At 43.6% G+C, this 22630-nt stretch overlaps 1 protein-coding gene across 7 annotated transcripts in view; it reads right to left on the bottom strand.

The window, feature by feature from the left end:
* The window catches only part of SLC25A16 (solute carrier family 25 member 16), a 51472-nt gene that overhangs the window by 14664 nt on the left and 14178 nt on the right, over positions 1-22630 (bottom strand). For 5 of the 7 annotated variants that reach the window (XM_030941550.1, XM_030941555.1, XM_010375224.2 and 2 more), the window contains 4 exons: positions 15741-15874; positions 13091-13154; positions 2215-2336; positions 1902-1968 (listed from right to left, as the gene is read on the bottom strand). In XM_030941550.1, coding sequence (XP_030797410.1) covers positions 1902-1968; positions 2215-2336; positions 13091-13154; positions 15741-15874 — 387 coding nt within the window. Of the gene's footprint in view, positions 1-1901; positions 1969-2214; positions 2337-4606; positions 4661-5368; positions 5414-13090; positions 13155-15740; positions 15875-22630 lie in introns of those variants that run through there. The other 2 variants (XM_030941553.1, XM_030941554.1) reach the window with 2 other exon arrangements.

Raw genomic sequence — 22630 nt, 5'->3', positions numbered from 1 at the left:
TTGATTGATTGATTGATTGATTTATAAATGGAGTCTCACTCTTTTTGCCCAGGCTAGAGTGCAGTGGCGGGATCTTGGCTCACTACAACCTCCACCTCCTGGGTTCAAATGATTCTCCTGCCTCAACCTCCCAAGTAGCTGGGATTACAGGTACACGCCACCAAGCCAGCTAATTTTTGTATTTTTAGTAGAGGCAGGGTTTCACCATGTTGGCCAGGCCAGTCTCAAACTCGTGACTTCAGGTGATCCACCTGCCTTGGCCTCCAAAAGTGCTGGGATTACAGGCTTGAGCCACCATACCCGGCTCCTTTTGCTTTAATACTTACACAAAAAAGGTAGCCTAATATAACCTGAAGTTAACTAGTGATTTTTCTATTTTATTCTTCCTGTCCCCAACTTACAAGGATAGTAACTTTGAACTGAGCAACCTGCTTGTTCATTGTTTCTGCTTTCTTCAACCCTTTCTCTATATAAAATCAACTCCTTCGGGTCTAGTCATTCCAACTCTTACCCTATTTTTATGAAATGAAGTATTGCCCAATTCTAGAATTGCAAATAAAGCCAACTGAGATGTTTAAACTAAACTGGCTGCAATTTTGTGTTGTAACACAACTGTATGTAAATCCACAATTACCTCAAAATGAAAAGTTTAGTTTAAAAAAAAACAGGACTGCCGGGCACAGTGGCTCACACCTATAATCCCAGCACTTTGGGAGGCCAAGGCAGGTAGATCACCTGAGGTCGGGAATTCGAGATCAGCCTGACCATGGGCAGGAGAATCGCTTGAACCCAGCAGGCAGAGGTTGCGGTGAGCCGAGATCACGCCATTGCACTCCAGCTTGGGCAACAAGAGCGAAACTCCGCCTCAAAAAAAAAAAAAAAAACCAGACTGTATACAAGGTAATAATGGAGACTAGAGAACTACAGGTATCCTTATCTTTCTTCTTTCTACTTTTCTATATTGTCAAAATTTCCCATAAGTCTTCTTTTTTTTTTTTTTTGAGATGGAGTCTCTCTCTGTCGCCCAGGCTGGAGTGCAGTGGCCGGATCTCAGCTCACTGCAACCTCCGCCTCCTGGGTTCATGCCATTCTCCTGCCTCAGCCTCCCGAGTAGCTGGGACTACAGGCGCCCGCCACCACGCCCGGCTAATTTTTTGTATTTTTTTAGTAGAGACAGGGTTTCACCATGTTAGCCAGGATGGTCTTGATCTCCTGACCTCGTGATCCACCCATCTCAGCCTCTCAAAGTGCTGGGATTACAGGCTTGAGCCACCGCGCCCGGCCAAGTCTTCATTATTTATAATGAGACAAAAACCACTTTTCAACTCCTATTTTTAATTAACATGCTCATAAAAACTAAATGTTTAACATCATCTAACGTGTGTGTTAATAAGACTACAGCTGGCTCACATATTAAGAAAAAGATGTGGCCGGCGCGGTGGCTCAAGCCTGTAATCCCAGCACTTTGGGAGGCCGAGACGGGCGGATCACAAGGTCAGGAGATCGAGACCATCCTGGCTAACACGGTGAAACCCCGTCTCTACTAAAGAATACAAAAAACTAGCCGGGCGAGGTGGCGGCGCCTGTAGTCCCAGCTACTCGGGAGGCTGAGGCAGGAGAATGGCGTGAACCCGGGAGGCAGAGCTTGTAGTGAGCTGAGATCCGGCCAAAAAAAAAAAAAAAAGAAAAGAAAAAGATGTAAAGTAATTTTCTACTTATCGTATACAAATAGTCATCTTTATATCCAAGACATTAATATTATGTGACCATGCATAAATCATTTCCTATTAAAAGTACTTAACAGACAGCATCTTTTTATATCACCACTTCAGAAAAAAAAAGAAAAACAGGTAACAAATTTTAAACATGCAAATTAGGATTCTGGCAAATTTGAAACATACCTGCATATGGAGCCATTCCTAAAATAGTAGGCATCAGACCTCTGTAAAATCCAAAGAAACCACCTTCCTTTTGAGTGAAGGAAAATTGCAAGTGAGATTACATTGTGCTCATTATCATAAACATCAAAGAACAAAAATCACACTTTATAACAGAAAAATTATTCTGGGATCCACCCTGAAACACAAAGATGTGCTTTCATAATTATTGTTATTAACATCAATAAATAAAAGAATAATTATTTATATGACATTCAAAATATTTTCCTAAGTATAAAAGGGCATGTTATAGATGAGGAAGGTAAATATGAAATACCTGTGCATAAATTGTTTTGAATGCATGAATAATTCCTGTATAGGTGTGTTCCCCTTTCACCTGGAATGCTAGGCGGACCCTAACCATGTCAAGAGGGTAAGTACAGATAACTGCTGTCATACCTGAAAAGAAAGTAGAAACTTAAAGGTAAAAAAAAATTTGATATATACATATATTCCTCTATCATTAGCATTATTCTAAATATTATGGCAATGGTGAAAACCCAATAAAATCAAAGGTGATATTACTGATAGAATTACACCATATCATTAGATGCAAAAACAACCTAGTAAGTGAAGGGTCAGTTTGCAAAAAATATTTTCAAGTTCTCACTGTGAAGTTATACTGTCAGCACCAAAATGGTACAGTGTACAGTGTAAGGGAATCATGAGATTTTTTTTAAAAACAATTATTCTACTATTTATGTATTCCCAGTTAAGACATCAGAAAGGAAACACAGTAAGTCCTCCTGATCCATGGTTTCCACATCCACGGATTCAAGCAACCATTGATGGAAAATGTAGTGAGGTCTACAGTGGTTGCATCTGTACTGAACACGTACAGATTTTTCGGTCACTGTTTCCTAAACCATATAGTATAACAAATATATACATAGCATTTACATTATATTAGGTATCATAAGTAATCTACACCCAGCCCAACTCCATCTATTTCTTAATTCCTTTTCCCATGTTACAAGTTTTCTGGTTACTGACTAAAAGGGGTTTAATAGGCCAGGCGTGGTGGCTCACACCTGTAATCCCAGCACTTTGGGAGGCTGAGGTGGACAGATCACCCGAGGTCAGGAGTTGGAGACCAGCCTGGCCAACAGGGTGAAACCCCATCTCTACTGAAAATACAAAAATTAGCCGGGCATGGTAGCGAGCACGTGTAATCCAGCAACTTGGGAGGCTGAGGCAAGAGAATCACTTGAACCCAGGAGGCAGAGGTTACAGTGAGCCGAGATCATGCCACTGCACTCCAGCCTGGGTGACAAGAGTAAAACTGCATCTAAAAAGGAAAGGAAAGGAAAGGAAAGGAAGGGAGGGGAGGGGGAGGAGAGGGAAGGGGAGGGGGAGGAGAGGGAAGGGGAGGGGGAGGGGAGGGAAGGGGAGGGGAGGGAGGGAGGGGAGGGGAGGGGGAGGGGGAGGGGAGGGGAGGGGAGGGGAGGGGGAGGGGAAGGGGAGGGGAGGGAGGGGAGGGGAGGGGAGGGGAGGGGAGGAAGGGAGGGGAGGGGAGGGAAGGGGAGGGGAGGGGGGGGAGGGGAGGGGGAGGGAAGGGGAGGGGGGAGGGGAGGGAAGGGGAGGGAGGGGAGGGGAGGGGGGAGGGGAGGGAAGGGGAGGGGAGGGGGGAGGGGAGGGGGGGGAGGGGGAGGGGAGGGGGGGAGGGGGAGGGAGGGGAGGGGAGGGGAGGGGGAGGGGAGGGGAGGGGGAGGGGAGGGGAGGGGAGGGGAGGGGGAAGGGGAGGGGAGGGGAGGGAAGGTCACTGTGGGAGTTAATGTAGTGGTTAAATAATGAATTGGTAGGAAACGAGAGTATCCAGAAATTTGTAAAGGTAAAGGAAGTGGGTGGGTACTGTGGCTCAATCCTTTTAATCCCAGCACTTTGGGAGGCTGAGGTAAATGGATCGCTTGAGTCCAAAAGTTCGAGAACAGCCTGGGCAACATAGCAAAACTTTGTATTTATTTAAAAAATAGGCCGGGTGCGGTGGCTCACGCCTATAATCCCAGCACTTTGGGAGACTGAGGTGGGAGGATCACTTGAGGTCAGAAGTTCCAGACCAGCCTGGCCAATATGGTGAAACCCCATCTCTACTAAAAATACAAAAATTAGCCAGGCATGGTGGTGGGCATCTGTAATCTCAGCTACTCTTCTCGGGAGGCTGGGGCAGGAGAATCCTTGAACCTGGAAGGCAGAGGTTGCAGTGAGCTAAGATCATACATATGACTGCACTCCAGCCTGGGTGACAGAGCCAGACTCTGTCTCAAATAATAATAATAATAATAAACTATTAACTTTTGACTTATAATCAAAATTGACCAAAATGGTCAAAAGTTAAAAGAGTATATACTCTAGGTCCAGACACGGTGGCTCACGCCTGTAATCCCAGCACTTTGGGAAGCCGACGTGGGCGGATCACGAGGTCAGATCGAGACCATCCTGGTTAACACAGTGAAACCCTGTCTCTACTAAAAATACAAAAAAATTAGCCGGACGTGGCGGTGTGCGCCTGTAGTCCCAGCTGCTGGGGAGGCGAGGCAGGAGAATAGCATGAACCTGGGAGACCGAGCTTGCAGTGAGCCGAGATCACGCCACTGCACTCCAGCCTGGGTGACACAGCAAGACTCCGTCTCAAAAAAAAAAAAAAATTAGCCAGGCATGATGGTGGGTACCTGTAATCCCAGCTTCTCAGAAGGTTGAGGCAGGGAATCCTTGAACCCGGGAGGCGGAGACTGCAGTGAGCCAAGATCATGCCACTGTACTCCAGCCTAGACAACAGAGTGAGACTATGTCTCAAAAAAAAAGAGAAGAGTATAAACTCTAGAGTGCACCTCCTTGCTTCAAATTAGACTCTACCACTAACTAGATATACGACCCTGATCAAGTTATTTAATCTGGGTTTCAATCCTGTTTTCTGTCAAATGAGTATTATAATAAGTGGGTACCCAAATCAGGGTTTTGTAAAGATTAGGTGAGCTAACATATGTAAATGCTTAAAATAATTCCTGGTACATAGTAAAGGTTATATATAAGTGTTAGCTATTATTCTCCAGTGTATTCTATTGAAACTATGTACTTTTTTATCCTTTCCTTTGAGAACCAATCTATTTGTCTCCTCTTCTTGCATCCCCTTGCCCCCCATCTGTTCCCTGCATATCAAAGCTTACAAATTTGAATTAAAAGGGAAGCAAAATCAGAGAATTACTGAAGAAGAATATGTAACAACGTGGGACTTCAGCTTGCCTGGTGCTAGTATTCAGACTGACATCCATAACAATCATTCAGAGGGTGACTGAGGTTTTCAATTCATGAAGCTACAGTCTCCCATTGGGCCTCTTTTCTCCATTCACACACTCCTTACTATTCTAACAGTTCTTTTAAGAAGGCCAAAAAAGCCCTCGATGAACAAATAAGGCAAATCAGAAACTACTTACCTTGAATAGTGATGGTAACAGCTTTCTTCTTCCCTCAGTTTACAACTACAATCCAATACAAACAGTAGAATATCTTTACCTACCAGGAAGCAATGAGACTCAATCAAGCTGAGACTTGCTTTCAATTTTTATGAATGTGCAAACTTTTCTCTTTCCCTCCCTTAAGTCAAGAAACTGAGGACATAAAGATGAATCTAAACAAAATCAGACTTTTTTCTCTAAATTCTCATCATCTTACTGTCTCTATAGTCTAGAATCCCAGGAGTTATGGGAAACCTGAGAATATATTTTAACCAGCAATTACATTAGGGATCATATTTAGAAAGTATGGTAAATATGAATTATTGATTGCATTCCAGAAAGAAACACAAAACACTTTTTTCTTCTTTTTGTTGAGATGGGGTCTCGCTCTGTCACCCAGGCTGGAATGCAGTGGTGTGATCACTGCACACTGCAGCCTCAAACTCCTGGGCTCAAATGTTCCTCCTACCTCAGCCTCCCAAGTTGCTGGGATCACAGGTGTGCATCACCCCACCCAGCTACAAAGGATTTCTTAAAAAAGGAACTAACATTACAAAGAGAGAGTAAAGAGAAAGAAGAAATTAATATTAGAAATTGCATAATACAGGACATTTACAGACCCTCATCAATTCATCCTCTTCTGCAACTTCTCAATGAATACAGTAGTGGATTTGTTTTCAAAGATGGCTTCTCACCACCCTCCATCCCCATCTGAAGCTGACATAGTGGGAGCAGCATTCAGAGTCCATGTACACATTCAAAGAGATTAAAGTTTAACAAAAATACATAGATTCTAAATACATACTTTAGACAAAAGAAGGGCTCCAAGCATCATAGATACAAAAGCTAAGCCACAAAGCTAAGCAAATTGGTCTGGAGTAGGAGTCCAAGGAAGTCCAATTCTACAATAGTTTGTCCCTTGGAAACACGTTACTACTTTGAGGTTGACTAAATATCAGTTATGAACAACCAAAATACACCTGTCGATAGTTGTGTGCAATCTCTGATGAGTATGACAACTAAAATTATGTTCTTAGAGTAGGTTCTAGGGAGAAAAAATTCAGTTATGACACTCATGAGCCACAATAGAAACCATTACAACACAAAAGAATAACTGTACATCTTTTTCTTCTTACTTCTTAACATCTTTTTTTTTTTTTTCCCGAGATGGAGCCTTGTTCTGTTACCCAAGCTGGAATGCAGTGATGTGATCTCGGCTCATTGAAACCTCCACCTCACGGGTTCAAGCAATTCTCCTGCCTCAGCCTCCCAAGTAGTTGGGATTATAGGCGTGCACCAAGACACCCGGCTAATTTTTGTATTTTTAGTAGAGATGGAGTTTCACCATGTTGGCCAGGCTGGTCTTGAACGCTGGCTCTCGTGATCCACCCCACCTTGGCCTCCCAAAGTTCTGGGATTACCCACTGTGCCCTGCCTTTATTTTTATTTTTGAGGAAATGGGCTCTCATTGTGTTGCCCAGGCTGGTCTTGAACTCCTGGGCTCAAGCAATCCTCCCTCCTTAGCCTCCCAAACAACTGGGTTTATAGAGTATATGCCTTTTGTACAGGATTCTCACATATAAATCACAGATCTCTGATACCTGTACAATGTAAGTCAAAAACCCAAAAGGCTTAAGAGTAGAGGTCTAAGCATCATGCCACTCCCCCACTCCCACAAATCAGGACTCAAATTCTATTAATTGGAACTTACCTACATTCCGATTTTCAAAAATTCAAGAATTGGACTACCAGTTCAGAAGAGCAATTTTTCCAAATATGTAGTAAGCTTGTTGCTTTTGAATTCTGGATCAGAGCTCAAGGGAGATAGAATTCCCCCCCTTTTTTTTTTTTAATTTTTTCTTTTTTTTTTTTTTTTTTTGAGACAGTCTCATTCTGTCACTGTGCCCAACCTAGAATTTCCTTTTAAATATAAAAGTATTCCATCCTGGCTAACACGGTGAAACCCCATCTCTACTAAAAAATACAAAAAACTAGCCGGGCGATTTGGCGGGCACCTGTGGTCCCAGCTACTCGGGAGGCTGAGGCAGGAGAATGGCCTAAACCCAGGAGGCGGAGCTTGCAGTGAGCTGAGATCCGGCCACTGCACTCCAGCCTGGGCGCAAGACTCCGTCTCAAAAAAAAAAAAAAAAAAAAAAAAAATATATATATATATATATATATATATGTATTTGGAAGGCCAGATGCAGTGGTATGTGTCTGTAGTCCTAGCTACTTGGGAGGTTGAGATGGCAGGAATGCTTCAGGTCAGGAGTTCAAGACCAGTGTGAGCCACATAACCTCTTTTTTTTCTGTCTCTACAAAAAAAGTTAAAATTAGCCAGGCACGATGGCATGTGCCTGCAGTCCCAGATACCCAGGAGGCTGAGCGGGAAGGGCTGCTTGAGCCCAGGAGTTAGAGGTTGCAGTGAACTATCATCTCACCACTGCACTCCAGCCTGGGCAACAGAGCAAAACCCTGTCTCTGAAAAAAAGAAAACAAAATTTATTTGGGAAAGGTGCCTCCAAGCCTCTTTGAGATTCTCAAAGTCCAGTGAGCATGTGGTTCTAATAATCATTGGAGTATACCGTACAGTCATCTGATTGCAGATGTCCAGCCTCTGCTGTGATTGGTTACTGCCTTTGCCATAGTCGTTGTTAAATATTTTGAATATCACCATTATTTACAACTAAAATATTCCCTACATTACAAATGAAACAAAAAGAAGAATAAAGAATTCAGGTTGCTGACTTAAAAGCATGCACTGGTATGGAAGGATTAATAACATTCCCTTGTGTTCATGGAGGACTTCAGATCTCTCGACTGTTTTTACAGCAATTCTTTACACTGACCCTCAGAACAACTGAGATAGAGGAGAAAGAATAGAAAAAAGGAGGGTTGTGGGAGAGAGAGCGAGAGAAACCACAAGCTCCACTTTAACAAACATAGAGGCAAGTTACAGAGGTTTTGGGTGATCTGCCCATGGTCAAAGGGAAGGTGAGTAATGGAGGCCAGGCAGGATCCCAGCAAGTGTTCTGTCCACTCAACCACCAAGCTTTGGACTGGAACATCAAGTAGGAGCAGACCAAAGGGCACAACAAACGGAACTCAGCTCATCACTTCTAGGTTGTAACACTTCCCTTCTTTTTTCTCTACTCTTTATCTTGTCACATTTAGTTCTATGGAAACTGGCAGAGTCAGATGGATTTCAGACAACTAAAACATATGTGGGGAAAGAAGGAGACCTTCCTCAAAAATACAAACCCTTCTCTTCCCTTTTGCAGCCATCACCGAAGCAGGAGCAGCCAAAATGAAATTCAATCCCTCTGTGACTTCCAATCGAGGCAAAAACTGCAAAAGGCATTTCAATGCAACTTCCAACATTAGCAGGAAGATTATGTCTTCCCCTCTTTCCAAAGAGCTGAGACAGAAGTACAATGTGTGATCCATGCCTATCCGAAAGGTTTTGATGAAGGTCAGGTTGTATGAGGACACTATAAAAGTCAGCAAATTGGCAAAGTAGTCCAAGCTTACAGGAAGAAATATGTCATCTACATTGAATGAATGCAACGGAAAAGGCTAATGGCACAATTGTCCATGTAGACGTTCACCATAGCAAGGTGGTTCTCACTAGGCTAAAACGGGACAAAGATGGCAAAAAGATTCTTGAACAGAAAGCCAAATCTCGCCAAGTAGGAAAGGAAAAGGGCAAATACAAGGAAGAAACAATTGAGAAGATGCAGGAATAAAGTAACCTTATATACAAGCTTTGGTAAAAACTTGAAACAAAAAAAAGAAAATACAAACCTTGATCTCAATCTATAGGTTTCCTTTGCTGGCCAACTGAGATTTAGTATGTATTGGATTGTAGTTGTAGGACGAGGGACAGGAAAAAAGTTTTTAAAAAGCTTTAAAATAAGGTACGTTAAATTGATCATAAAAAACACAACTTTTTACTTTAGCAAATAAAAATTTCTGAAGTTACATTTAGAAGCCTTATCAAAAGTAGAGGAGCAAAGATACCAGACATAAATTAATCATAAGATCCAGTTCAAGCGTTTCAATCACAGGAGAAAACTATAAATTGTAATTACTTAAACATGGTTATACAAAGTCTAGCTCTGTTGCCAAGGCTGGAGTGCAGTGGCGCGATCTGGGCTCACTGAAACCTCTACCTCCCAGGTTCAAGCGATTCTCCTGCCTCAGCCTCCCAAGTAGCTGGGATTACAGGCGCCGACCACCATGCCTGGCTAATTTTGTTTATTTTTACCACAGACAGGGTTTTACCATGTTGGCTAGGCTGGTCTCAAACTCCTGACCTCAGGTGATTCACCGGCCTTGGTCTCCCAAAGTGTTGGGATTACAGGCAAGAGCTACCATGCCTGGCCCTGAATTAAATTTTTAACAGGAGCATTATAACCTGATTATAGGCCAGGCACCATGGCTCACGCCTGTAATCTTAGCACTTTGGGAGGCTGAGGCGGGTGGATCACCTGAGGGCAGAAGTTCGAAACCAGGCCGGGCGCGGAGGCTCACGCCTGTAATCCCAGCACTTTGGGAGGCCGAAGCAGGCAGATCACCTGAGGTCAGGAGTTTGAGACCAGCCTGGCCAACATATTGAAACCCCGTCTCTACTAAAAATACAAAAATTAGCCAGGCATGTGGCACACGCCCTGTAATCCCAACTATTCGGGAGGCTGAGGCAGAAGAATCTCATGAACCCAGGAAGCAGAGGCTGCAGTGAGCTGAGATTCCACTACTGCACTCCAGCCTGGGCAACAGAGGGAGACTCCGTCTCAAAAAAAAACAAGAAAAAAGAGAATTGCAAAGCGATATACAGGATGCGCACGGTGGGTCACGCCTGTAATCCCAGCACTTTGGAGGGCCAAGGTGGGCAAATCACCTGAGATCAGGAGTTCGAGACCAGCCTGGCCAATATGGTGAAACCCCGTGTCTCTGCTAAAAATACAAAAATTAGCCAGGCATGTGGCACGTGCCTGTAATCCCAGCTACTCGGGAAGCTGAGGCTGGAGAATGGCTTGAACCCAGGAGGTGGGGGTTGCAGTGAGCCAAGATTGTGCCACTATACTCCAGCCTGGGCAACAGAGAGGGACTCCGTCTCAAAAAAAAAAAAAAAGTGATATACAAAATAACACATCGTAAAATTTAGAAACTTTCTAACATTGCTCTTCTGTAAACTGAAGACAAATCATAGAGCTTTCCTAATAATATTGTCCTGTGGACTCCATGTTGAGTGTCCAAATACTATATGTCAAGAGTTCTATCAGCCAGGCTGAGTGCAAAGTCATCCCACCACTCAGCCTGGGTGACAGAACAAGAGCCTATCTCAAAAAAAAAAAAAAAAAAAAAAAAAGGAAAGGGAGAAAAAGGAGAGAAAGAGGAGAAGAGGAGAGGAGAGAAAGAGAAGAGGGGAGGGGAGGGGAGGGAAGGGAAGCGAAGGGAAGAGGAGGGGAGGGAAGGGAAGCGGATGGAAGGGAAGCGAAGAGAAGGGAAGGGAAGGGAAGGGAAAAGAAAGCAAAGGAATGTTGGGAGAATTTGACTCAAAATTTGAATTTTCAAAGGGGTGCAGTAGTGTGTGCCTCTAGTCCCAGCACTTTGGGAGGCTGAGGCAGGAAGATCACTTGAATCCAGGAGTTTAAGCCATCCTGGGCAACAGAGCAAGACTCCATCTCTAAAATAATCTTTTTTTTGGCAAAAAAGCTGTGTGAGTGAATAATGTTGGCACAACTGACAAGTCATATGTAAAACTTATTCCATCCATCCCTCGCTCCCATAAGTTGATCTTAAACATAAGATCAACATGCCAAAACAAATAGTTTTAGTAAAGAAACATGACTAGGGCTGGGCACGGTGGCTCATACCTATAATCCTACACTTTGGGAGGCCGAAGCGGGTGGATAACCTGAAATCAGGAGTTCGAGACCAGCCTGGCCAACGTGGCGAAACCCCATCTCTACTAAAAATACAAAAATCAGCCAGGCATGGTGGCATGAGCCTGTAATCCCAGCTACTGGGGGGCTGAGGCAGGAGGATCGCTTGAACCTGGGAGGCAGAGGTTGCAGTGAGCTGAGATCGTGCCACTGCACCCCAGCCTGGGCAACAGAGCAAGACTCTGTCTCAAAAAAAAAAGGAAAAGAAAAAGAAAAACATGACTAAATGTCTTTAACTCAGAACGGGAAGGGAATTTCTACACACAACACAAAATTTAGAAGTAACAGAGGAAAAAAACTAACATGTTTGGCCATGTAAAATGTCTGTATAGGGAAAAAAATCTTAGATGATTTTTTTTTAAAAATCATAGAACCAAAGGTCAAATCTAAAACTGGGAAATAAAATATTAGCAATATCTGAAAGAAAAAGAACTAACGTCCTAACTCCCAAACTCATAAAAATGAATATTTAAAAAACAGAAATAGGTCAGGTGAGAATTTGAGGAGTTTGAGATCAGCCTGGGCAACGTGACAAATGCCCGTCTCTACAGAAAATACAAAAATTGGCCAGGTGCAGTGACTCACGCCTGTAATCCCAGCACTTTGGGAGGCCAAGGCAGGCAGATCATGAGGTCAGGAGATCGAGACCATCCTGGCTAACACGGGAAAACCCCATCTCTACTAAAAATACAAAAAATTAGCCGGTCATGGTGGCAGGGGCCTGTAGTCCCAGCTACTGGAAGGCTGAGGCAGGAGAATGGCGTGAATCCAGGAGGCGGAGCTTGCAGTGAGCCGAGATCGCACCACTGCACTCCAGCCTAGGTAAGAGCGAGACTAGGTCTCAAAAAAATAAAAATAAAGAAAATACAAAAATTAGCTGAGTGTGGTGGCATGCACCTGTAGTCCCAGCTACTTTTGGGAGGCTGAGAGAGGAGGATGGCTTGAGCCTGGAAGGTGAAGGCTGCAGTGAGTTGTGATCATGCCACTGTACTCCACCCTGGGAGACAGAGCCAGACCCTGTCTCAAAAAAGGAGAGGAGAGGAGAGGAGGGGAGAGGAGGGAGAGGGGGTAAGAGAAGGGAGAGAAGAGGGAAGAGGAGAGGGAGGAGAGGTAAGAGGAGAGGGAAAAGAAGGAAAGGAAAGGAGAAGGAAAGGAATTGCTAATCATGGTTGTCTCTAGAGAATGCAACTACTTTTACTGTATAGGAGTAGTTATTACTATAGTCATAATTCGTTACAATTTTTTTAAAGAAAAAAGATAAATTTTGAAAAGTAACAGCTGGTCCAAGTGAAGTGCAGTGATGTTTAAAACTCGTTGATCACAATCAGTTACAGTTTTCTTTGTTTTTTCTCCATTCACACTGCATTACATGAGTAGCCTTCAAAAAAATTTTTTTGATTTTTAAACATTTCCAAAAGTAGAACTGTCAAAGAGAATGCAAGCTTTTCACATAGTTATAAGTTGAGGCTACTCCTTATCCTCTACTGTAAAAGGACTATTTTTCAGTTGGCGTATGATAATTTCATATATATAACTGAATATAGAAAACCAACCAATGTGTGCTACTAAATCAATGTCACACTTTTTATTTTAATACATAACTTTTTTTGAGGATGCACCCAGGAAAAAATACAAGTCATAGGACACCTGCAACCTGTGCTTTCCTCAATGCCACTCATATAATCTAAACCAAATTAAGTATTTTAACAGAAAATTAATTTGTCAGAAATAAAATATACCTAACTCCTCTTACCTGCCATAGATCCAGCCATTAATCTGTGCACATGACCCGAAATTCCCAGCTTCGTAGTAATTAACTAGAAAACAAGAACACTGAATTAAATGAGATATTTTTTCTTTTTTTTTTTTTTAATGAGATATTTTTTAAATGCTGCCCATTTTACTGTTTAATAATGAAGATTTATTTCAAGAGTTACAGGACTAATAAAAAGAAAATTAATAATAAATGTGAACGAAATGAGCACAATTAAATACAGCTTGGCAGTATTATATCACAGCAAAAAGGGATGTTTCCTCTGTAGTCTCTGCTTTAATTTTTTGCATTTCTGCAGAAGCAAGCTAGCTTAGAATTCCTAAATATATGATACTGTGTATTAAGGAACACAAACCCTTAACAAGTGACTGAGGGTAGTAGGAATAAATTGCTACTTTTTTTTTTTTTTTTTTTTTGAGACGGAGTCTCGCTCTGTGTCCCAGGCTGGATTGCAGTGGCGCAATCTCAGCTCACTGCAACCTTCGCCTCCTAGGTTCAAGAGATTCTCCTGCCTCAGCCTCCCAAGTAGCTGGGACTACAGCCACACACCACTACGCCCGGCTAATTTTTTATTTTTTAGTAGAGACGGGGTTTCACCATATTGGTCAGGCTGGTCTCAAACTCCTGACCTCAGGTGATCCACCTACCTCGGCCTCCCAAAGTGCTGGGATTATAGGCGTAAGCCACCGCACCTGGCCTAATTTTTTATTTTTATTTTTTTTAATGCTTTATAGACAATGAAGTCCTGATATATAAATGGTATCAATTCTCTCTGGCTGACTAGCTTAGAAGCTTAGAATGTTGCTCCGATCTCTGCTGCTTGTTCTTTTTTTTTTTTTTTTTTTTTTGAGATGGGGTCTCACTCTGTCTCCCAGGCTGGAGTGCAGTGGTGCGATCTCCACTCATTGCAAGCTCCGCCTCCCGGGTTCACACCATTCTCCTGCCTCAGCCTCCTGAGTAGCTGGGTTCCACCATGTTAGCCAGGATGGTCTCGATCTCCTGACCTCGTGATACACCCAGGCTGGAGTGCAATGGCACAATCTTGGCTCACTGCAACCTCCATATCCCGGGTTCAAGCGATTCTCCTGCCTCAGCCTCCTGAGTAGCTGAGATTACAGGCATATGCCACCACATTGGCTAATTTTGTATTTTTAGTAGAGAAGGGGTTTCTCCATATTGGTCAGGCTGGTCTTGAACTTCTGACCTCAGCTGATCCTCCCGCCTCAGCCTCCCAAAGTGCTGTGATTACAAGTGTGAGCCACTGCGCCCAGCCAGTTTCACTATTTTATTTAATAAGAAAATCCAAAGTCACAGTGTTCCTCTCCTACAATCAAGTAACAAAAAGCACACTAAAGGCTGGAGCCCACGGATGGCTTGGGCCCAGGAGTTTGAGATTAGCATGGGCAACACAGTGAGACCCCACCTCTACAAAATGTTTTTTAAAAAATTAGCCAGGCCTCCTCTCCACCACTGAAAAAGAAAGAAAGAAAGAAAAAAAAATTAGCTGGGGATGGTGGCACATGCCTCTAGTGCCTGTCACTCAGGAGGCTGAAATGGGAGAATTGCTTGAGCCCATGAGGTTGAGGCTGCAGTAAGCCATGACCACATCACTGCACTCCAGTCTAGGAGACAGAGAAACTATCTCAAAAAAGAAAGAATAGAATAGAATAGAATAGAATAGAATAGAATAGAATAGAATAGAATAGAATAGAATAGAATAGAATAGAATAGAGGGAGGGAAGGAGGGAAGGGAAACACATTAAAATATATTAATATTTTATGGATTTATTATTATCTTCTTTAAAGATACTCTAGCTTTCATTCATTAGGAGTGAACATAAAGAATTTACTTGGCCGGGTGCAGTGGCTATGCCTGTAATCCCAAGACTTTGGGAGGCCAAGGCAGGGGATCACCTGACATCAGGAGTTCCAGACCAGCCTGACCAACATGGTGAAACCCCGCCTCTACTAAAAATACAAAATTAGCCAGGCATGGTGGTGCATGCCTGTAAGAATGTAGGAGGCAGAGATTGCAGTAGGCCAAGATCATGTCATTGCACTCCAGCCTAGGGAACAAAAGTGAAACTCCGTCTCAAAAAATAAATAAATAAATAACTCATAACTGACTAACAATTCTGGAATCGGTAACTCCAAAGACAATTTCTATTTAAAAGCTTAAGCTATCACAAGTTTTATTCCTTTAAAAAGGCATTGCTATATCAAAAGTAACTTTTTGGCCTAGTACCATGGCTCATGCCTGCAAGACCAACACTTTGGGAGGCCAGGAGTTCGAGACAAGCCTGGCCAAAATGGCAAAGCCCTGTCTCTACTAAAAATACAAAAATTGGCCAGGCATGGTGGCACAGGCCTGTAATCCCAGCCACTCAGGAGGAGGCTGAGGCAGGAGAACTGCTTAAACCTAGGAGGTGGAGGTTGCAGTGAGCCTTTCAAAATCGTGTCACTGTACTCCAGCCTGGGCAGCGAGAATCTATCTCAAAAATTTAAAAAAAAAAAATTAAAATTTTAAAATATGAAACTTTTACATATTTTTAAATGTCCAAAGCAAATGCCTGGTCAAGCATGCATGATATTCAAGAATGCAAAAGAGAAAAGATCAAAGTTTAACTACCGTTTTATAATGCTCAAATGCCATAAACTGGATTGCACCATAGGGAAAGATTCGAATCATCATTGCACCATTTCCTTTATACAATCCAAGGAATCCTTCTTTTTGAGGAACAGCACGTAATGCAGAAAATACTCCTATTTTTAGAGGAAAAATGCTGTTAAAACAGAGAAAATTACCTAAATCTAAATTTTCATGACAACCACAGATGAAGATTAATGTGCCATCACTTGGGATATAATTTTGCTTAAGGGATTACATGAATAGTAATTTCTATAAAACAGCTAAACCGCCGGGCGCGGTGGCTCAAGCCTGTAATCCCAGCACTTTGGGAGGCCGAGACGGGCGGATCACGAGGTCAGGAGATCAAGACCATCCTGGCTAACATGGTGAAACCCCGTCTCTACTAAAAATACAAAAAACTAGCCGGGCGACCTGGCGGGCGCCTGTAGTCCCAGCTACTCGGGAGGCTGAGGCAGGAGAATGGCGTGAACCGGTGAGGCGGAGCTTGCAGTGAGCTGAGATCCGGCCACTGCACTCCAGCCCGGGCGACAGAGCAAGACTCCGTCTCAAAAAAAAAAAAAAAAAAGGCCGGGCGCGGTGGCTCAAGCCTGTAATCCCAGCACTTTGGGAGGCCGAGACGGGCGGATCACGAGGTCAGGAGATCAAGACCATCCTGGCTAACACAGTGAAACCCCGTCTCTACTAAAAATACAAAAAACTAGCCGGGCGAGGTGGCGGGCGCCTGTAGTCCCAGCTACTTGGGAGGCTGAGGCGGGAGAATGGCGTAAACCGGTGAGGCGGAGCTTGCAGTGAGCTGAGATCCGGCCACTGCACTCCAGCCTGGGCGACAGAGCGAGACTCCGCCTCAAAAAAAAAAAAAACAACAGCTAAACCTACTAAAAAAAATACAAAATATATCCAAATAATATAAATAAGCACACCCCATATAATATAAAACCTACTGTAGAAACAGCTACAAATTACAACAAATTCTATTTATAATAATAGCAAATTATATTAAACTATAGCAATCTAAAAAATATTAACAATAGAAATATATGCAAGGTCTAGGTTTGCACTAAAGATGATCTACCCTTTTTTTTTTTCTTTTGAGACAGAGTTTCATTCATGTTGCCCCAGCTGGAGCTCAGCGGAGTGATCTGGGCTCCCTGCAACCTCTGCCTCCCTGCAATCTCCGCCTCCCAGGTTCAAATGATTCTCCTGCCTCAGCCTCCCAAGTAGCTGGGATTACAGGTGCCTGCCACCACGCCCAGCTAATTTTTGCATTTTTAGTAGAAACAGGGTTTCACCATGTTGGCCAGGCTGGTCTCGAACTCCTGACCTCGTGATCCACCCGTCTCGGTCTCCCAAAGTGCTGGGATTACAGGCGTGACCCACCACGCCTGGCCCTGAAGATGATCTACTCTTATCTGGAAGAATGAAGGCAGGTTTCAGAGGCCTACCCAGATACATGTGTTTTGTTTGTTTACATAAAGAGACTTTTAAATAAAAGAAGCAAATAAAAAGACTACCTATTAATACTCTTTAAGTGTGGGGGCAAATTTTCATTATTAGGACACTTTAGGAATAATGATAAACAAAGGGCTGAGTTGTAATCTATATACAGTGATATTCTGAGCTTTCTAACAGACAAGTAAAAAATATAGATATAGATACATCTATATATAGTGATATCTTTATTACTTTATTAACATCAGTCACTAATCCTACAAGCAGTATACAGACTTCTCAAAAACACATGACTACTTCCATTATTCAACAATTTAAATTCAGGTTCCCTTTCAAATTTTTCAAGCAAACTTTTTTTATTTTTTTTTTTTATACTTTAAGTTCTAGGGTACATGTGCATGACGTGCAGGTTTGTTACATATGTATACTTGTGCCATGTTGGTGTGCTGCACCCATCAACTCGTCAGCACCCATCAATTCATCATTTATATCATGTATAACTCCCCAATGCAATCCCTCCCTCCTCCCCCCTCAAGCAAACTTTTGATCAAATATGAAAGTAAATCACCAGGCTCATTTCAAACTTTAGACTGCAAATAACCTTTTCAGTCCTTCTCAGTAATTAAAACTGTAGGTACTTATTAACATCCAAAAGATATATCCCAAAAGTATCTCACAATAAGCAGATATCTAAATGGACTAACATTCTGTTAAGAAGAATCCTGGCGCTGCGTGGTGGCTCATGCCTGTAATCCCAGCACTTTGGGAGGACGAGGCAGGTGGATCACCTGAGGGCAGGAGTTTGAGACCAGCCTGGGCAATATGGTGAAACCTCGTCTCTACTAAAAATACAAAAATTAGGCAGGCATGGTGTCGTGCGCCTGTAATCCCAGGTACTCAGGAGGCTGAGGCAGCCTGACCTACATGATGAAACTCTGTCTCTACTAAAAATACAAAAATTAGCTGGAAGTGGTGGCGGGTGCCTGTAATCCCAGCTACTAGGGAGTCTGAAGCAGGAGAACTTTCTGAACCCGGGAGGCAGAGGTTGCAGTGAGCCAAGATCGTGACACTGCACTCCAGCCTGGGCAACCAGTGAAACTCTGTCTCAAAAAAACAAAACAAACTGGGATAAGGAGAAATTTTAAATATACTCCTTCCTTATAATTTGAGGAAAATAATTTTAACTTAAAATAAGAAGTACAACCAGGCACAGAGGCTCATGCCAATAGTCTGAGCACTTTGTGGGGCCAAGGTGGGAGGATCGCTTGGGCCCAGGAATTTGACACCAACCAGCCTGACTCAGCCTCCCAAAGTGCTGGGATTACAGGCGTGAGCCACCGCACCTGGCCTTTGTCCTTTTTTTAATACAGTTTTTTTTTTTTTTTTTTTTTGAGACATGGTCTTATTCTGTCACCCAGGCTGGAGTGCAGTGGTGTGATCACAGCTCACAGCAGCCTCTACCTCCTGGGCCCAAGCAATCTTCCTGCCTCAGCCTCCTGAATTGCTGGGACTAAAGGCAAGCGCCACCATGAGACCAGCCTGACCAACATGGTGAAACCTCATCTCTACTAAAAATACAAAAATTAGCCCAGCATGGTGGCACGCACCTGTAATCCCAGCTACTTGGGAGGCTAAGGTTGAAACCAGGAGGCAAAGGTTGCAGTGAGCCAAGATCGCGCTACTGCTCTCTAGCCTGGGTAACAGAGCAAGACTCCATCTCAAAAAATAATAAATACATAAATAAAAGACATAAAATAAAAACATGTCTTTGATGCCTTGGAAGTAATGTCACGCTTTTTTTTTTTTTTTTGAGACGGAGTCTTGCTCTGTCGCCCGGGCTGGAGTGCAGTGGCCGGATCTCAGCTCACTGCAAGCTCCGCCTCCCGGGTTTACGCGATTCTCCTGCCTCAGCCTCCCGAGTAGCTGGGACTACAGGCGCCCGCCACCTCGCCCGGCTAGTTTTTTGTAGTTTTAGTAGAGACGGGGTTTCACCGTGTTAGCCAGGTTGGTCTCGATCTCCTGACCTCGTGATCCGCCTGTCTCGGCCTCCCAAAGTGCTGGGATTACAGGCTTGAGCCACCGCGCCCGGCTATGTCACACTTTTTATAAAAGAAGTTGGAGTAGAAGTAATAGTTTTGTCCGATAACATATCTTTATCATCTGTGAAAAAATCATGTTTAAAAAAGCAAAATTTTAGGGGCTGGGTGCAGTGGCTCACGCCTGTAATCCCAGCACTTTGGGAGGCCAAGGTGGGTGGATCATCTGAGGTCAGGAGTTCGAGACCAGTCTGGCCAACATGATGAAACCCTGTCTCTACTAAAAATACACACACACACAAAAAAAATTAGCCAGGTGTGGTGGTGAGCACCTGTACTCCCAGCTACTCGGGAGGCTGAGGCAGAATTGCTTGAACCCGGAAGGCCAAGGTTACAGTGAGCCGAGATCACACCGTTGCACTCCAGCCTGGGTGACAAGAGTGAAACTACGTCTCAAAAAATAAAAAAATGGATAGGGCGCAATGGCTCACGCCTGTAATTCCAGCGCTTTGGGAGGCCGAAGCAGGCAGATCACCAGGTCAGGAGATCGAGACCATCCTGGCTAACATGGTGAAACTCCATGTCTACTAAAAACACAAAAGATCAGTCAGGCGTGGTGGCATGTGCCTGTAGTCCTAGCTACTCGAGAGGCTGAGGCAGGAGAATTGCTTGAATCTGGGAGGCAGAGGTTGCAGTGAGCCGAGATCATGCCACTGCACTCCAGCCTGGGCGACAGAGCAAGACTCCATCTCTAAATAAATAAACACATGAAAAAAATTTTCGAAAAAAAGCAAAATTTTAAAAAACTATCTTATACCTACAAAAAGTGGAGAGGTACCTGGAATAAAATGCTTAAAAACTTTAAAAAAAAAATTAAGGTTGGGTGCAGTGGCTTACTCCTGTAATCCCAGCACTCTGGGAGACCGAAGCGGGCAGATCATGAGGTCAGGAAGTTGAGACCAGCCTGGTCAACATAGTGAAACCCCATCTGTACAAAACATACTAGGGCTTGGTGGCAGGCACTTGTAATTTGAGCTACTTGGGAGACTGAGGCAGGAGAATCTGGCCTTGAACCTGGGAGGTAGAGGTTGCAGTGAGCCAAGATTATGTCATTGAACTCCAGCCTGGGCAACAAGAGTGAAACTCCGTTTCAAAAAAGAAAAATTAAATTAAATTAAAAGCCACCAAAACAGATTTATTTTTTTTGAGGGGGCTTGTATATATTAAAAATAGAGGACATTCCAAAGGCTACTACAATAGTTCACTGTTGCACTCCAGGAATTCACTCCAAATTTTATACGCTTTGTAGGGTATACTGTAACCAGGGTACACTGTAACCCACAGCATGCAGCCCTATAGAGCGTGAAATCTAATATGAATATGTAACCTAATGACTGCAAATCAGGAAACAAAACAACACACATCAGCACAGGCAGGAGGTTAAAGGAATAAAAGAATCCTGTTCAGACACTGATACGCAGGGTCATTGTAAAACACTCCAAGACACTGGGTAATATAATTCTTCTCCATTTTATCCTCAATTTAGACAGTTTTTTGGCCGGGCGCAGTGGCTCAAGCCTGTAATCCCAGCACTTTGGGAGGCCGAGACGGGCGGATCACGAGGTCAGGAGATCGAGACCACCCTGGCTAACACGGTGAAACCCCGTCTCTACTAAAAACTACAAAAAACTAGCCGGGCGAGGTGGCGGGCGCCTGTAGTCCCAGCTACTCGGGAGGCTGAGGCAGGAGAATGGCGTGAACCCGGGAGGCGGAGCTTGCAGTGAGCTGAGATCCGGCCACTGCACTCCAGCCTGGGTGACAGAGCGAGACTCTGTCTCAAAAAAAAAAAAGAAAAAAAAAAGAATCCTGTTCAGACACTGATATGCAGGGTCATTGTAAAACACTCCAAGACACTGAGTAATATCATTCTTCTCCATTTTATCCTCAATTTAGACAGTTTTTTATAATCTCTCAACAAGTTCACAGGTCTAATTCTTTCTTTCATTTTTGGAAACAGAGTCTCACTCTGTTGCCCAGGCTGGACTGCAGTGGCACGATCACAGCTCACTGCAGCCTCAAATGCTTAGGATCAGGCAAGCCTCCCACCTTAGCCTCCCAAGAGTACTGGGACTACAGGCACATGCAACCACACGCATTTAATTTTTTTTTTTTTTTATGATGGGTCTCATTCTATCGCCCAGGCTGGAGTACAGTGGCACAATCTTGGCTCACTGCAACCTCTACCTCCTGGGTTCAAGCAATTCTCCTGCCTCAACCTCCTCAGTAGCTGGAATTACAGGTCTGCGCCACCATGCCTGGACAATTTTTGTATTTTTAGTAGAGACTAAAATACAAAAATTTTGTATTTTACGGGGTTTCACCGTATTGGCTAGGCTTACACATATTTAATTTTGATTCTTTGTATACATGAGCAATAAACTGTGTGAGGAAGAATTCATTGCAGAGGCAGGGCACAGTGACTCATGCCAGTAATCAAAGCACTTTGGGAGGCCAAGTCAGGTGGGTCAAACAGCTTGAGCCCAGAAGTCTGAGACCAGCCTTGGCAATATAGAGAGACCCTGTCTCTACAAAAAAATTTAAGACACGCTGTCGCAAATAAATACATACATACATATATAAATACATAAATAAGTCTAATAAAAACTAAATTAAAGATAAATGATAATTCACTCCTGGATATGAAGATAGTTGCAATTTTCCTATTTCAAAGTACAGACTTCCTCAGTATTAAAAATGTCAGCTGGGGCTGGAAGTGGTAACTCATGCCTATAATCCCAGCACTTTGGGAGGCCGAGGCAGGTGGATCGACTGAGGTCAGGAGTTCGAGACCACCCTGACCAACATAGTGAAGTCCCATCTCTACTAACTATACAAAAAATTAGCTGGGCATGGTGGCGGGTGCCTGTAATCCCAGCTATTCGGGAGGCTGAGGCAGGAGAATTGCTTGAACCTGGGAGGCGGAGTTTGCAGCGAGCTGAGATCACGCCATTGCACTCCAGCCTAGGCAACAAGAGCGAGACTCCGTCTCAAAAAAAAAAATTTTTTTTGGCTGGGTGGTAAGGTCCCACGCAGTAATCCTAGCACTTTGGGAGGCCAAGGCAAGAGGATCACTTGAAGTCATGAGTTACAGACCAGCCTGGGGAACAAGTGAGACCTACTCTCTATTTTTTTTTTTTTAATAAAAAATAAGAAACCAGCCTGGCCAAATATAATGAAACCCTGTCTTTACCAAAAATACAAAAATTAGCTGGGCGCAGTGGTGCATGCCTGTAATCCCAGATACATAGGAGGCTGACACAGGAGAATTGCTTGAACCCAGGAGGCAGAAGATACCATGAGCTGAGATTGCCCCACTGCACTCCA

This window comes from Rhinopithecus roxellana, chromosome 11 (genome assembly GCF_007565055.1).
Source record: "Rhinopithecus roxellana isolate Shanxi Qingling chromosome 11, ASM756505v1, whole genome shotgun sequence".
NCBI classification, from domain to species: Eukaryota; Metazoa; Chordata; class Mammalia; order Primates; family Cercopithecidae; genus Rhinopithecus; species Rhinopithecus roxellana.
This window is presented reverse-complemented; position numbering and strand designations above follow the sequence as displayed.